At 38.0% G+C, this 17,701-nt stretch overlaps 1 protein-coding gene across 3 annotated transcripts in view; it reads left to right on the plus strand.

Annotated features, from left to right (window-relative positions):
- The window catches only part of CLYBL (citramalyl-CoA lyase), a 199,994-nt gene that overhangs the window by 105,802 nt on the left and 76,491 nt on the right, over positions 1 to 17,701 (plus strand). For all 3 annotated transcript variants that reach the window (XM_058185739.1, XM_058185740.1, XM_058185738.1), the window contains exon 2: positions 11,798 to 11,987. In XM_058185739.1, the coding sequence (XP_058041722.1) occupies positions 11,798 to 11,987 (190 nt within the window). The remainder of the gene's footprint in view (positions 1 to 11,797; positions 11,988 to 17,701) is intronic.

Here is a 17,701-nt window from a genome sequence, read left to right on the forward strand (position 1 = left end):
GCTGTGGGACGAAGCACTACTTGCACTTGTGCAGCATCAGCATTCTGCCTTAGTATATTTGCCCAGCCGGTGGTGCTTGATTTTTAAATTTTCAAATTTTTAATTTTTAGTAATTTTATATGGGGTATTTTAGTCTGGGTCAATTTGACGGTTTTAATTTGGCCATTATTGAATATGTATTTTAATTGATATTTTAATTTTGTATATTTTATTGTTTTAACCTTGGCTGTACACCGCCCTGAGTCCTTCGGGAGAAGGGCGGTATAAAAATTTAAATAAATAAATAAATAAAAGCAGCCTTCGTCTCCTGCCAGTTGGGACTCGGAGCAGTAAATGGTGACTGGTCTGGGGAGCAGCTGGATTTTGCTCTCTATTGCAGACACCAGATTGTCTATACTTCCTTTCTCTTAAGCTTTTGCATAATTACCGCAAACATTTAAAATCCTGATCACAATGGCCAGGAATCTAAGAATTGAGCATTGTGTTAGGAAAACTGTTCAGTACCTATGGATAAAAAGGAAAAATATATGTCATAAAAATAAATAAATATTCTAGTAAGGACAGATGCTTTCCATGATGGAAGTTCCAGTGAATTTTCCTGGAATTAGGCTGCAGTTTCGATCATAGTAGACAATATTGACCTGAATAAAAGAGCTTCTTTGATTCCTTGGCTTTAAGCCTGATGAAAATGTGTGGCAATCCAATGATAGGTGGGTCTTCCACAACTCCATATTCTCCAGGCCTTATCAGAAAGCTCTTTGGCAGTTCTTTCACATATCAACAACCTGAGCTGTTCATTTCAAAAACTTCATCCCAAAGCCCCCTGAAGCCACTCTGTTTGTTTGCTTGAGGCCCTGGAATTTACTTCCCTGCTGAAATCATAGATTTTGTTTCCAAGGACTTCAGATATACGGGGTGGGGGTGGGGGTGCTCAGTAGGGAGATTGGGGTTGAATAGCTGCCAGTCACCTTGTGTTTTTTGTGCCCCTTATTCACCTGTTAGCCATTGCCACCCTTTGCCCACGCAGGGATTGACAGCGACTGCCTGAAATGCCCCTCTGCCCTGGAGAGCGAAGAGCAGATCTTTTCACAATTTTCATGGGCCAAATAGTTGTATCTTCAGTGTAATATACTCGTCTCTGCCTTCTTGACTCCCAGCCTCTGTGAAACCTTGTGCAGGAGAGAAGGTTGGCTTTGCAGATCTGCCTGTAAAAAAAAATATGAAATAATAAACAAACAAACAAATGAACCAATAAATAAACAAGGCACCTGTGGTGCTGGAAGATGCTGATGTTGAAATTCTCCCCCTAGATTAAAGTTTTTCAAAGGGAAAGATAGAGGATTCCAGGAAACCGAGACCTGCTGAGAACAGCACACCTTTGGGTTCTTAAGTTTCAAGTTTCAAATGGTTTTACTGTATTGCTCTGTTGCCCAAATGGATGTGGCTGGCGGCAATCACAGCCATATAAGTTAATGGCACCTGTGAAAGATAGATAAGAAACTCCTACTGTGTGCACACGCGTGTACTTTGTAAGCTGATACACAAAATGGCTTCTGGGAGCAGGTTGGCCTTTTTAACTGTTTAGTTTTATTTTAAAAATAATTGTGCACAGAAACAGTATTTATTCGTCTACTCTGGATTAAAAGCACAGGGAGAATTTTTAATTTGCTCATTAAGCTTTTTTTAAAAAAAAATCAGGAGGCATTTATATTTATGATTGACTCTTAAACTGACAAAGCTATGTTTAAGCTTAGTGTTAGCATAAATCCCAAAGTAGAGAGCATAAGTACAAGCTCTTAGCTTGGAAAATACTTTTTTAAAAGGCTGTTAGGCTCTGTTACAGGTTTACCATTGCTTAAATCGGTGTAGACTGAATTGTAAATGCTGAATACTGATTGCAAGATCTTATTTTCTCAGGTGCATCATCTGAGTTGAGAAAAGCTGTTACATGGTATTTCTGAAGGATTGAAAATGGATGATAATGATGATGATGATGATACCATTTAGGTTCTCAGTGCCTCACTACTAGTCTAACTGGAATTTTGAGTTCTTAATGCTGCACAGTATCATTTAAGGAGAGGGAAGGAGAGAGGGAGGGAGAGAGGGAGAGGGAGGGAGAGAGAGAGAGAGAGAGAGAGAGAGAGGGAGAGGGAGAGAGAGAGAGAGAGAAGTGGGATTTGCCATAGAACGCGAAGATAAGTAGACCATAACCTACTACTAGATAAAGTAGAAAAATGTGGGTTAGACAGCACCACCACTAGATGGATTCGTAACTGGCTGATCAACCGCACTCAACGTGTAGTCCTCAACGGAACTACATCCACATGGAGGGAAATATGCAGTGGAGTACCCCAAGGCTCTGTTTTAGGCCCAGTACTCTTCAACATCTTCATCAATGACTTGGACGAGGGGATAGATGGGGAACTCATAAAATTTGCAGATGACACCAAGCTGGCAGGAATAGCCAACACTCCAGAAGATAGGCTCAAGATACAGAAAGATCTTGACAGACTTGAACATTGGGCACTATCTAACAAAATGAAATTCAACAGTGAAAAAAGTAAGGTTCTACATTTAGGCCAAAAAAACAAAATGCACAGGTACCGGATATGTGGTACCTTGCTCAATAGTAGCAACTGTGAGAGGGATCTTGGAGTCCTTAGTGGACAACCATTTAGATATGAGCCAGCAGTGTGCAGCAGCTGCCAAAAAAGCCAACACAATTCTGGGCTGCATAAACAGATCAATCAAGATCACGTGAAGTGTTAATACCACTTTATAATGCCTTGGTAAGGCCACACTTGGAATATTGCATTCAGTTTTGGTTGCCACGATGTAAAAAGGATGTTGAGACTCTAGAAAGAGTGCAGAGAAGAGCAACAAAGATGATTGGGGACTGGAGGCTAAAACATATGAAGAACGGTTGCAAAAACTCGGTATGCCTAGTTTAATGAAAATAAGAACTAGGGGAGACATGATAGCAGTGTTCCAATATCTCAGGGGTTGCCACAAAGAAGAGGGAGTCAAGCTATTCTCCAAAGCACCTGAGGGTAGAACAAGAAGCAATGGGTGGAAACTAATCAAGGAGAGAAGCAACCTAGAACTAAGGAGAAATTTCCTGACAGTTAGAACAATTAATCAGTGGAACAACTTGCCTGCAGAAGTTGTAAATGCTCCAACACTGGAAATTTTTAAGAAAATGTTGGATAGCCATTTGTCTGAAATGTTGTAGGGTTTTCTGCCTGGGCAGGGGGTTGGACTAGAAGACCTCCAAGGTCCCTTCCAACTCTGATATTATTATTATTATTAAGCATTCCTAACAAGTGTAATTGAATAGTTGTAGGTGATTGAATAGTTGTAGGTGTAAAGGTAAAGGTTTCCTCTGTCCAGTCAGTCCAACTCTAGATGGTGGTGTTCATCTCTGTTTATGTCAGACCTGCCCCAACTAGGTTCCTAGGAAAGAAAGACCCTCGACTCCATTTGGTTGAAGTGCTAGGTTCTTTTACTAAGGATTAGTGGTTGCAGCAAAAGCAAGGCTAGATCTGAATATTCCTGTGCAGATGTTACAGATTTCCCCTTTCCCTGGCCTTCCCCCTTGACCAATAGATCAACAGTGTCCAATAGCACACTGGTGTGGTGTTTGGGGAACCACTTTGATGTCAGACATGGCTCAAAGAGGTTTCACATTCTTTCCTAGGCTAAGCATCCTTGGATGGCTGGATAATTCCAGTTTGACACTTCTGGTTCCTTTTCAATGACTTTCCCACCCCAGCCCCTTACATCCTTTTTCTTTCCTCCTGCCCACACTTCTCCAAATTCCTTCTTCTCCCCACCTCCATTTATGGCTGGATGCCAGCAAAGCTCAGAAGCGGCTGAAGATGGCAGAGCTGACAGTTTCTTAGCCGAGGGAACCAGCATTGTCTAAAGACATTTCCATAGTCATGTGGCCAGCATGACTATACGCTGAAGTGCAATGAACACTGTTACCTTCCTACCAAAGTGGTACCTATTTATCTACTTGCATTTGCATGCTTTTGAACTCTTAGGTTGGCAGGAGCTGAGGCAAGAATGGAAGCTCATCCTGTCATGCAGTGCTCAGGTCTCAAAACTGGGCTGTCAGTTTTCCAGCCAAGAAGCTCAGCTACTTAACTGTTGAGTCATTGTCCGACCCAATTCCCCAGATATAGATAAATATAAAACCATGATTCCATATTCTTGTATTTTAATAGTTCCACTAAAATTTAGTCCTTTGATATAAAAGTTTTGTTGTCTTGATCTGATTTCTTTCGATTCTGATGGTGAGCAAGAAGACATAGGCTGGCTTTAGTTCAATTTGGAACCAGGCTTAGTGAAACTTAGAACATAAATTCATATATCACATTAAAGTGTGGCTTTTTAACTATGGTTTATTAAGTAAGCCCATATGGTTTATTTAACTTATTAAGATAAACCATGCTTTATAAGCCACAGTGTCTAGCTTCACACAAGACTAAATTTAACTGAAATCAAACTAATTGCATCAGATCAGTTATTTTGATGGATTTATACTCTAAATATAAGGTAGCTTGGATCTAATCCACACAGAGCCTATTTCTCCTGATTATTTATACTTGATGCTTTGTTATTCAGTGTTTGCAGATGTTTTTACAATTATAATTTCATTTGTACATCAACCTTAAATTAATATTAAACATAAAATATTTCTTCTCATGCTGAGCTTAATTTAGCTGATTTTATCTTGAGCAAATTGAACAGTCCAGTTTTGGGTTGTTTTGAAAAAGCAATTGTCTGCATTCTAGGTCTTTAGTGAGAAAAATAAGGATAAGAATCATGTCCCAATTATGCTGCAGCAGCAATTACTCTAAAAATGGAATGAAATCATAGAAAATAAACCAAAAATGGTGATGAACCAGCAGAAAATTATTTGAAAGCACATTTGAACTAAAAGTGCCTCTTAATTCAGAGTTAAAATAATGCAATTTTAAAAAGTCCATTTAAAGCAATTATGAACAACAGAACTAAAATAATACATAATAAGTCTTCACTGGATCTAAATAAAGAACCACTATTGCTTCAGTCTTAGAAAACAGGGGCAATATTTTCATCCCTTTCTTAAGAGAAATTCAACAGATTTAAAAATATATCTCAGTTTATCCGAAATCAGTTAATTAATGGATAAAATATTTTAAAAACAACAGGGATGAAGTATGAACTTAATTAAGTAAAAAGAGCACTATAGAAATCTATGTAAAGTGGTTTTTCATAAATACCAGACAGAAATGTATACATATTTGGAATACAATTAATTCAACGTGCTCTCTAGGATATCTCATATATTAAAATGTTTGTTTTATGATAATCATGGTTACATGTTTATTTATATTCTATTTTTATTTTAAGCAAACATAACTTGCATTTACTAAATATGGACAAGTTCTTAATATTGGCAATCAAAGTAAAAATTATAATGATAACCTATTTAATGAATTAATGAAAAGCCAGGTGTGTTAATGCTCGTTTGATAGAATGAGCCTATTTATCTGTAATAATAGTTCATTATTCAATTCTTGAGCCATATTCTCTTAGAAATGTATCAATTACATTTTGATTTTTGTGTTCATATAGGACTTTGAAAATATTCTTTTTCCTCTCTGGCATTTATTTTGAATTGATTTTACTATGGCATTAAGAGAAGAAATACTTGAAAGATCACTCTGAACAAATGTATGTGTAATTAAATGTCCTTTTAAATCAGAAAATTTAAATTAAAATGCAATAGAGAGGTTGCAATAATGCCACAAAATATTAATAAGATTAGATGATGTCTTTGATGAATTAATACAATTACTTTTCAGTGTAGGCATTCTCCTGCTTTGTTATATACCTATTTAAGAATATGGTGTCCATGAATGTCTAATGCAGACATTTCAAATGCTATTCTCAGGTATGATATAATCCACTTTATCAATTGATTGTATATCATCCCTCTCTCCCCCTCCTCCTTCTTTTGGCTTTTCTAGCAGGCAGTTGCTCAGCTACCTACTCTAGTCTCTAGTTCCTTTGAGAGCCAAGACCTGATGTCATTCATTTGATTATTTAAACAGTATTGTTAGTTCTTTTCACTCTTCTAGTGTGAGCTGTTCACACTGAGTATTTTCCCAAGAGCCTTGTAATTTGAATGGAGACAGCTTGAAATAGAGACACTGTCCTTAGTGCTGATTTGACTTACGGTAGGCTCAACCTGGGTTTCTCCACCACCTTTTTTAGTGTGAATCTTTATACAAACTTACATGTGATTAAAATTGGAGCTTATATGAAGAATAGAAATTTTTGTTTCCAAAGTTCTACTTCTTTAAAAGTTTAAAACCTCTTAGATTTGTGGATCTATCAAGCAATCCAAATATTGCACATTCAGCTATTTGTGATTTTTCTTAAATATCATGGTAAACATTTAATTTTTAAAAAATCAATGTACAGGTTGTGTTGGATGTCTAGACTGGCATGATTGCCATTCAGCTTAATTTACTTTTCCTGCACTTACCTGAATCAACTTCTGAAAGTGTGAATTATGTGATGCATTAATTTGAACTCCAGCCATTTATGGCCTTGAAATTAGCTGTTAAAAGTAGTGGAACAGTATTTAAGAAAATCTCTTTCAGGATTAGGAGTAAATTTAGAAGAACAGCAATAATTCTTTAGACAAGAAGAGATGTTTTTCTGCATTTTTCGTATGATAATAGCTACTTTATTCCAAAAGTAAAAACAAACAAACATCATATTCTAAATAAAAGGGATGATTCATCTTGATGTTAGTTTCTGATTATTGGAAGTGACTGAAGTCTTCTTTAAAATATCAGCTTCTCTGCTGTTCTTGATATTTTTATTTCCCTTTCATATAGATGTTTGTAAGTTCTTGTCACTTCAAACAGTAGAACACTCTCCTCTATTCTTTTGCTTTACAATACACACTAGGAGACGGGTGGGGTGGGGTAGGCTCTTCGGACACCCCTCTTTTCTTCTTCTTTTTCTCTCCCTTTCTCTCTCTCTCTCTCTCTGCATTTTCCTCCTCTTGATCTATATGATACTGTTACTGATGAGGTTTAAAACACTACAGTATTTAGGATCCCTGGAGTGCCATTTTATGTATTAGTACCAAGAATATGCCTCAGGCAAATAACCACCTGAATTTCTTTTAATTATACAATATAGCTGCATTTACTTCAGGTTCTTTTTGACTAAAGCTATAAGGCAATTGTAACCATGGATGATGGGATTAAGTGCCTCTTGAAGTGACTTTAGCTCCTTGTGTGAACAAAGGGAAAGAAGAGAACACTTAGCCCCTTTAGGAATAAGAAGCTTTTTCCCCCTCCTCCACCAGGGTACAAAAGAAGTACAATTAACAAACATTATCCCCAGAAGTAAATTGAAATGTGCATGGGGACAAATGTATATGCAATATATGATCTGGGCTATTTTAGCCATTCATTATTGCTAATGCGGTGAAAAACAGTCGAATGATGTAAAATGTTACATCAATAACTGGGATTGCAAGAACAACCCACATGTTTTGCAGCTGTATCAATGAACAAGGAAAAGTACATTTGGGTTTTTATTTTATTCATTCATTTGTAGAGCCAGCTGTATTTGTTCAAGCTCCAGTTGTTTATGGAGAATGTCATTCTTTTCACGAGAGAAGATATTTAATGGGATTTTGTCATTTCAAAAATCATACCATCGTTATCTGTAAAATCTCTCCAAGCAAGAGGGAGGGATGGCACTAACGCCAAGGGTACACATTATTCAAAATCAGCAAATGTGCTTAATTTGAATGATTGCTATAGGTTGTAGAAGTCATTCTGGAGAATATTTGGTACGTTAGAATGCTGTCCTCATTGACATTAATATAGTCCTCATAGATGCAACTCTTATCACATAATTGAATGACAGGAAACAGCTCAGATAGTGATTTGGAATTCAAGAATAAGACTTCCTGAGGACCTCCAAGACAACAGAGATGGGTGGTTAGAAATACAAATGAGAAGAAACTATTCCCTATGACTTGGAAATTTGATGCAGTTGTGGTTCTTTTGCATTTTATCTAAAAGCGTGAGAACTTCAAGATGGCAGAAAAAATTAAAAGCTATATGACAGTGTGATTAGAGTTAGTCTCACATTTACGGGAGGGGGGGGGAATCCTTTGCTGTATCCTGCAACTAGGGACTAGATTACTTTAAACAGAACTAAATAATTATTTCAACCTAAATTTAAATTCAATTTTTCAACCTAATTGTCTTCCTGACAAGCACATCTGCTTTGTACTGCTGTCTCTTCATGTGTAAGTAGGATCACCTTTAGAGCAGGGGTCTCCAACCTTGGCAACTTTAAGGCTTGTAGACTTCAACTCCCAGAGTTCCACAGCCAGCTTTTCTGGGAGTTGAAGTCCACAAGTCTTAAAGTTGCCAAGGTTGGAGACCCCTGCTTTAAAGAAGCCTACAAGCCTTGGAAAAAGACCTGGCTGTTTTAATGATCTGAAGACAGGGGCTTTTGCTCAAGGACATGTACATTTAAACAGCCAGAAGTAGCTTATGAATGGAGAGGCTGTAGAAACCCAGAAAAATCATGACTTAATCAATTGAAGAGATGTGAATCTTAACCATCTTTCATTTGAAGGATTTTCACAGCTTTAATTTGGAAACATCTGCTATCAAAATCCTGTCCCACTTCAACTGTTCTCCCACTTGTGTGACCAAAATATAGAGAGAATATTTAACCTGAAGAGTGGGAGGAAGGGGGTGGAGCATTCATTGCAGAAATGGGATCTGTAGGGAGAAAAGTTAAGCAATCCTATGATCCACTTCTGTTATAATCAAATTCATAAGAAATCCAAAAGAATCCAATTCAGTAAACAAAAACAAATATAAAATTTTAAATAATATCCTTTTAATTAAGCTCAACTCCTGATGCCTTTATTAATATGTCCATGTAGTTTTCTTGGCCATTTTATTTATATATATATATATATATACACATATGTAGGTCTTTGGTTGTTCGGGTTTTCTCCCGTGTAAAATTGGAAGTGTCTTGGCGACGTTTCGACGAAGTCTCATTCGTCATCTTCAGGCTTCAGCTTCGTGCTTCTGGGAGCAATGTGTGATCGCAGCCAGAATGTGTGATTGCTCCCAGAAGCACGGCTGAAGCCTGAAGATGACGAATGAGACTTCGTCAAACGCCGCCAAGACACTTCCAATTTTACACGGAGAAAACCCTATATATATATATATATATATATATATATATATATATATATATATATATATATATATATATATATATATATAAGATTTGCTATTGTCTTCTTCTAGGATTGTTTTCAACTTCTGAATCTAGACTACAGCTCTTCTGTTTTCTGAGGTCACCTATTCAATCCTATTTAGTCTTTGAAGCACAGCCAAAAACAAGTAAGGAGTTGGGCTTTTGGTGAAAGTAGAGCCGACAACCACAGCAAAGACCAAGGTACTGGTAAATAGGCCAGTTCCTTGGGAACTTTCTGGATAAGGAGAAGATGGGAAATCACCCACATGTGTTCCAGGGCAGTGGTTTTCTTTTAGAAAATCATTTTCAGTTTGAGTGCTAGGAAGTGGAATCACTTTCAGTTTGAGTGCTGGGAAACGAAGAAGTAAAGAGAAATCAAATCCTACAACAATTTTGGATTAAATTAAAAATTAACTGCAATTTCTTTTTAATGTTCTGGCAATCCCTTATGGACTTTTTGCTGACACCAGAATTGTAAAGGTGATGTTTTATGGATTTGCTTATAGATTATGGATGGGCTAGGGAATGAAGAGGTATCTGTTTAACCTTATAGGAGATGAAGACTTACTAAATTTATTCATTTTTATTAAATATATATTCCAAGGTCATTCTTGGATAGTTTTTGTAATGAAGGTTGGAAATCACTTCCTTATATATTTCTTTTCTTTTTTATTATGTTCTCTCCTTTTCTTTTTTCTTTTCTTGTACATTTTATTCTTTCTTTCCATTCTCTTTTCTTTTTTAACTTTAGTTTGCATTAGTTTTTGCTACTGCAATTAAAATTCTTAATAAAAAATTCTATTTTAAAAAATAGGAACCGAGGGAGTGATAGCAGCTCTACCTATAATTTTTCTTTCACTTCTAGGAATTAGCTCTGATCAACCTATTGTCCAAATTGCACATTATAAGTTTCCAAGCCAGTGTTACCACAGATCTTGTTATTTTCAATTTTTTTTCCAATTACATCAGACATTTTGGCTGTAGATTGAAGAAGGGTAAAGTATGAAGTAACTTGAAATCACTCAGCAGGAGGGACATCTGTTTTATAGCTTTAGAAGGAAGATGGGCAACTTCCCAGAGCAAAAGATATGTAGGTACTATGTCTGGTAGTGAGAAAAGGATCCTTTCGAAGGCATGGCCAAGAAGGAATTCTCTGGTGGAAATTTCAGAGACACCTAGAATAGAATTTATTGGCCAAGTGTGATTGGACACATAAGGAATTTGTTTTGGTGCATATGCTCTCAGTGTACATAAAAGAAAAGAAAAAAGAAAAGAAAAAAATACATCAAAGGTAAAAATTTACAACACAAATGATGGTCATAGGTTGCAATTTAACCCTTAATGATAGCAACAAAAAGTTACAGTCATACAGTCATAAGTGGAAAGAGATTGGTGATGAAAACGATGAGAAGATTAATAGTAGTGTAGATTTAGTAAATAGTTTGACAGTGTTGAGAGAATTATTTGTTTAGCAGAGTGATGGCCTTCGAGAAAAAACTGTTCTTGTGTCTAGTTGTTCTGGTGTGCAATGCTCTGTAGCGTCGTTTTGATGGTAGGAGTTGAAACATTTTATGTCCAGGATGTGAGGAATCTGTAAATATTTTCACGGCTCTCTTCTTGATTCGTGCAGTATACAGGTCCTCAATGGAAGGCAGTTTGGTAGCAATTATTTTTTCTACAGTTCTAATTATCCTCTGAAGTCTGTGTCTTTCTTCTTGGGTTGCAGAACCGAACCAGACCATTATAGAGGTGCAAATGATAGACTCAATAATTCCTCTGTAGAACTGGATCTGTAGCACCTTGGGCAGTTTGAGCTTTCTGAGTTGGTGCAGAAAGAACAGTCTTTGTTGTCCTTTTTTGATGATGTTTTTGATGTTAACTGTCCATTTTAGATCTCGCGATATGATAGAACCTAGAAATTTGAAGGTTTCTACTGCTGATACTGTGTTGTCAAGTATTGCGAGAGGTGGAAGTATGGAAGGGTTTCTCCTAAAGTCTACCACCATTTCTACAGTTTTTAGTGTGTTCAGTTTCAGATTGTTACGGTCGCAGCACAAGGCTAGTCTAGTTGACTGCTGAAGGAATAGAATGCTCAACTGACCAAGCCTTTGGTTTAATTTTTGTAAGATTTTGTAAGATTGCCAGTCTTATGAAATGTTCTTTAAAAAGTAATTAAATAATGTGATTTAAGCTTTATCACTAAATAAAGCAAGCACTCTAGCCATTTAAGAAGAAAACTTGCTTAATACTGGCAGCCAACTAGCCTCCAACCCCGATGCATTTTTAACCCCACTTTTTTTCCCCTTCTGCTGTTAAAGACCCTCCCTCCATGTCAATGTTTGCTTTCCAAATATTGTTTTGAGCTCTGTTTTTTATTGTGAATAATTGTTGGTCTTTAGTATTATTATGAACTGCTTTGGGATTCTGTAGGGCGAGCAGCGATATATTCCATATAAATCAATAACTGGAAAACTCTTTTTTACAGGACCACTTCCCTCCTACCTGTAGCTTGTCCCAGGGTTCATTATCATGTGACACCTCCTTGCAACTACATACCCCGGAGAGCCGTTCTCTATGTGCCTGCGGATGATGTAAGAAAGATACAGAAGATCCCAACTCTCAATGTTGATTGTGCAGTGCTAGATTGTGAAGATGGTGTTGCTCTAAATAGAAAGGTAATGAACATGTTTTCTGTTGAGTTTGATGAAATGAATATGTCACCGTGAGGTATAATATGATTCAATAAAACCATGCATTGAAGCCAAGTTGGAATCACTATACTATGTGCGTTTCTTCTGCCAATCTCTTCTGTAAACAAAGGGTGAAAGTACCACAGCAGTTCAGTACAATTTTCACAAAGCAGCCACATAGTATTTTTCCTCTCCTCCTGTATAGAAGTGAAATACATAACATCTTTCCCTAAGAACCTCTTCTCCCTAGTATTCCTTGCAACTTGGATTCAATTATTGAACAGGAGTCCAACAGGAGCTCACCTGTTACACGGCACTAGGGATTCAAACTGCTTAACTGCCAACCTTTTGATCAGCAAGCTCAGTATCTTAGCCACTGAGCCACCATGTTTCTACATTAATATATTAATATTAATATACATTAATATATGGTGAATTGAATATACAAACACTTTCTAGGAAATATGCATATGTTTGTATTAAAGTAGCCATAATACTAATATGATTGTAATTTTGAATACTTGATGATTCAGATGCAAGGCGGTAGGGGATTTTTAGACTTTGTCCTCATACTAAATGAAAAGAGACTTTTCTTGCCAATTGCCAAGTAGATCATTGTCAATGCTTTCTGCTTGCTTTCTTCTTCCAAAATTGACTCAACGGAGACTTCATTGTTCATGCCTTTAGGAATCAAACCATCACATTTATGAGAATGCTTGCTTTTTTAGGACAACTTCTTCCTTTTGTTATAGCTGGGTCCTTTAAAGAAGTAAAATCGTATTTAGCAGGTCCTGTAGAAGGCCACATAGCAAAAAAAAATATGTTAGCATCTTTACTACCAGTATGGAATTTAGTGAATTGTTCTTTGGTTGTTGTTGTTTTTTTGGTGTGGTTTTTTTTTTTTTTTTGGTGAATCTAGGAAGCTAGAATAGGCCCTGTGACATTAGAGCCCTTAGTCTGGTTACTCCAGTAAGCTATAAGCAAATAGTTCCCACAATTAATAAACACAACTGCTTTTGGAATGGGGGTTATGATGACATGGAATTCTGCAAACTGATGATGTTAAATAGCTGGAAGATAAATCAGTAACAGAGAACTGTAAAATAATAGCTGTCACTTCTTTTAGAATAGATTCCTTCCATCCATTGTCTCAGAAATGTAGCATGTTCTTTATATGGAAAAGTTCCTAATCTATAAATCATCAAGAAAGGGAGGGAAATGCCCTTTCAGAAACCAGGAGGACTAAATTGTATAACCTGTGGCCTTATGACCATTTATAGTTTTGGGTATAACCCTCAAAGACTTTCCAAAAGCACCAGCAAATAGTCATGGGTAAAGGACCTAACTTTTAATTGTCCTTTATTTAATTCTAGTTTGTGTCCTAGCTCAGCTGTCCCCAACCTTTCTAGCTTTTTGGATTGGCAGCAGCAGCGGCAGGAAGGGAGGTAAAATGGCTTTGTGCATGCTACCTAGCTCCACAAATGCACAAATGAAACTTCACACTCTTGCTAGCCACTTGCACAGATTGGTTCCCAAAAGGCCATGGACTGGTACCACCAGGCTATGGCCCGAGGATGGGGATCCTTGTCCTAGCCCCATTCCTGTAGTCCCAAGCATACCACCCAAATGTGACCTTTAGCCAAAAAAAACTGTTGTGTTCCCACAGTGGATAATCCTGAACTAGGGGAACCAATTGTCTTGTCTGATGTATAGCAATTACAGAAGTTTCTTTTGGCGTGATATCATGGGCACATTTAAGATGCATCCTCCCCCACTTTAAAAAAAAAAAGAGAAACAAGAATTATACAATTAGGGACCAACATAATTGAACATGACACCTATATATCATGTAGACGAACAGGTTTATTTCTCTATTGTGCAGCAACGGTAGAGTGACATGAAATGTTCATTCTGGACAGCAGCCTTGCAGTTAGTTCTTATCTCCCAGAATAATCAGGAGTTTTCAAACTATCTTTTTGTGCAATTTCAGACCTCAAGATCTTAGGTATACCTGTCAAATGACTCAGGTCCTTGCCAGTGAACAGTAATTATTAATTTCAGGCAAGATAAAAACTATTAAATGCATGCAAGGTAATCCTCCTCCCTGTATTTAATTAATTCCATCTAAATGCCAAATAATGCATCCTGTAGGGAGCTGCAAAACAAAATATGAGGGTGCTAAACTTATGCCTTTATTCTCCCCATTATATTAATGTGGGGCTTTCAATAGGATTCAAATTTGATTCAGGTGGAATGAAATTTAGTTTGGAGGTAAGCATGGTCTCCAGCAGGTCATTCTAAGATGGCAGCCGTTTCCCAGAAATGATGGTAGAGACATTGTCTTTTTGGGTCCAGGATCTACTCCACAATCCTTGTGTACAAGCTTGCCTATACAAGCTTTTCTTTGGAATTTGAGATTTGAAACATCTCATGTCAATAGAAGGGAGCAAATCATGATTAAAGATAGAGATACATTGGACGCCTCTTCAGAGGCAAGTTGCATCATGAGCTATTAGAATGTGGAAGATTTGTCCACAAATTATCTGCAAACTGTTTTATTTATTTATTATTTATTTATTTATTTAATTAGATTTATAAACTGCCCTTCTCCCGAAGGACTCAGGGCGGTGTACAGCCGAAGTAAAAAAGAAACAATGTACAGTTAAAAATAAATTAAAAAACTTATTATACAGTGTGGCCGAAATTAAAATAGTTAAAAATCTAAAAGACCCCAAGTTAAAACTAAAAAGAAATTTAAAATTTAAAACTAGACAATTTAAGAAAGCCCCGCACGAACAAACAGATATGTTTTCAGTTCGCGGCGAAAAGTCCGAAGGTCAGGTATTTGACGTAAACCAGGGGGAAGTTCATTCCAAAGAGTAGGGGCCCCCACAGAGAAGGCTCTTCCCCTGGGGGCCGCCAGCCGACATTGTCTGGCGGACGGCACCCTGAGAAGGCCCTCTCTGTGCAAGCGTACGGGTCGGTGGGAGGCATGAGGTAACAGCAGGCGGTCCCGTAAGTACCCAGGTCCCAAGCCATTGACATTGCCTTAATGAAAATCAAATTGGCTACTTCTGGAAGGAATGACATAAAATATTTATGTAATTTCATGAAGGATTGGGGCACATATCTCAGTACACTCAGTATCTTTTGTGAGCTTTGGTCAAAGCCTATAATACGTTTTAAGCAGGGTCTCTGTTCCCAGGGTCTCAATCATATAGGGCACTGTTTCTCAACCTGGGCCACTTGAAGATGTATGGATTTCATCTCCCAAAAGGTGAATGTCGTGTCCCACTCCCCCTCCGCTGACCAGGTCTAGGAAGTCCGTATCAAGCGTGGCCACGAAGCCTCTGCAGCTTTGCCAAATTCCTTTCAGATTTCTCAGGGCAGGCAGGAATCCAAGTTGTGACTTCAGCAAACTAAATGAGACTTTGCTTGACTCAAAGTTGCTTGACTCAAGCTGGTCCTTTATATAGGCTGTGAGGTGCCTATATCCAGGCCTGCCCCTCCCTTCCTTTCTGCTGACGCCGCCTCTCAGATCTCCAGAAGTGGGGATCCTCTCACTGTGAATTCTCTTCCGCTGGATCTGCTGCCGGTAATTCCAGCACGTGGCTGGCTCCCTGCTCACATGCTGTAGGAATGAGGTTTCTTTGTTCATTCCTGACATCCTGTCCAGCCATGGGGCCAGGGCTGGGGGCTGGAGGCATGACAGGCCGTTCATCTTCATTATCAGACTCCGAATCTGATAGCAGACCCGGGAGGAGACGGGAGGGGCCCAGCTGAGGAGAGGAGGGAGGACGAGGCACAACAGTGAAGTCCATACACCCTCCTTTTGGGAAATGAAGTCCACACATCTTCAAATGACCAAGATTGGGGATCTTTGATATAGTGCAGTGATGGCTAACCTTTTCTGGACCGACTGCCCAAAGTATGCGTGCGCGTACATGTGCAAATGCACGTGTGCATGCCCGAACCTGTACACATGCACATGCAGCTCCCCTATATGTGCCACATCCCCTGCGCATGCACACATGGCCCCCTGCATGCACCACGCCCCCATACATGAGTGTGTGTCCCCCCCCCACTCCCCGCACATGTTTGGGGGAGACCTAAAGACAGCTGGTTGGTGGGAGGCGCGCCGCATGTGTGGCGGAGCTGAACTGGACCGATGGTTCGCATGCCCACAGAAAGGGTGCTGTGTGCCACCTCTGGCACATGCGCCATAGGTTCACCATCATGGATATAGTGCCTAGGAGCTGGCCCTGTTGGAGCATATGTATTTATTGATTACAGGATCAGTAGCTAAAGCTGTACTGGGCCTTGCAAATATTTTGCTACACTTATCAAAATCATTTTCTTGTGTTATCTGATGATTTATCACAAAGCCAAATGCTTGGGTTTTTTGTCAATCTATCAGGTATTTTTCTTAACTTATTGTGAGAATTTCAGCAAAGAGAGAGAATGATGAATTTTTACAAGACTTCTGTTTTATTTGTTTTCTCTTTGTTGTAGTATCTAAGGAAAATATAATTAATGATTAATCATATGTATGCCCATGGTCAAATCTCAGTTCTTCAAATGATATAGAACACTGCAAAGAAAGTACTATTTTCCTAGGTATCTTACCATTATTCAAAGATTCTGTAGCCTGGGGAAAATCTTCTGTCAGATTTGACAGATCCAAGCGTCAATCTGTTAAAGCAGAAACAAGGTGATCTGTACCATCTCTTCAGGGCATCTCTTATCCCAGAAGACAGCTGGAGTATACAGGTTTTCATAAAGACTAGTATTTCTACTGCATTATTAATCTATGTGTGGCTATAGACATCCTTCTACTTCTGAATGGCAATGCTAACAATAAATGTGACAATTTATGGAGTTTCCAAGGTCAGAATTTTATTCTTAATTAATTCCATAACAATCTACTTAATTCTAGGGTGTTTTGTTTTAAGGGAGGAACTCACATTACAGATTTTTTTCCCCAATATGACCTTCTTAGAGTGATTGAAAATCCATTGATGGGGATTCAGTCAAAAAGATTACTTGGAATGTCATGAATAAAATGCCTAAGTACATTTAACAAACCATTCTTGTGGACAACCAGCTCTTTAAATGCATTCTTCTGTTATTGTGTGTTAGAGCCAGGTTAGACTTTTTATTGAAACAAAAGTGTAGAAAACTCGTGTAGAAAACATGATGACACAAGGTTAAACACAACCACTTGCCATATATTACCTTGATGAAGGTATCTTTTCTTTTATGTACACTGAGAGCATATGCACCAAGTCCAATCACACTTGGCCAAAAAAAAATTCTATTCTATTCTATTCCCCAGGCTGAATAATTGTCAAGCACCAATACATGAATCACTCATGGACAGGAGCTGGCTTTCAAATTTGGCCATCTTGCTAGACTAACATGTTCCATGTTCTTTAAGCTCCAAAGGGATGCAAAGGGGCTTACATTGTTGATCATACTGAAGTTATATTAGCAGAAAATAAACTGTGCCCTTAAATTTAAGTTTTTTTAATGAGTTAATGAATGCCCATATGATAAATGTCTCTAGGCATCTTGCACAAGATCAGGAAGCTGAGAGATGGAGAGAGAATATTGGATCGGAGTGAGAGGGAATGTTAGCCAATCAATATTTGCATACCTGCAAATACACTTTTGATTATCTTTACTCCTAAAATCTTATC

This window comes from Ahaetulla prasina, chromosome 5 (assembly GCF_028640845.1).
Source record: "Ahaetulla prasina isolate Xishuangbanna chromosome 5, ASM2864084v1, whole genome shotgun sequence".
Taxonomy (NCBI): domain Eukaryota; kingdom Metazoa; phylum Chordata; class Lepidosauria; order Squamata; family Colubridae; genus Ahaetulla; species Ahaetulla prasina.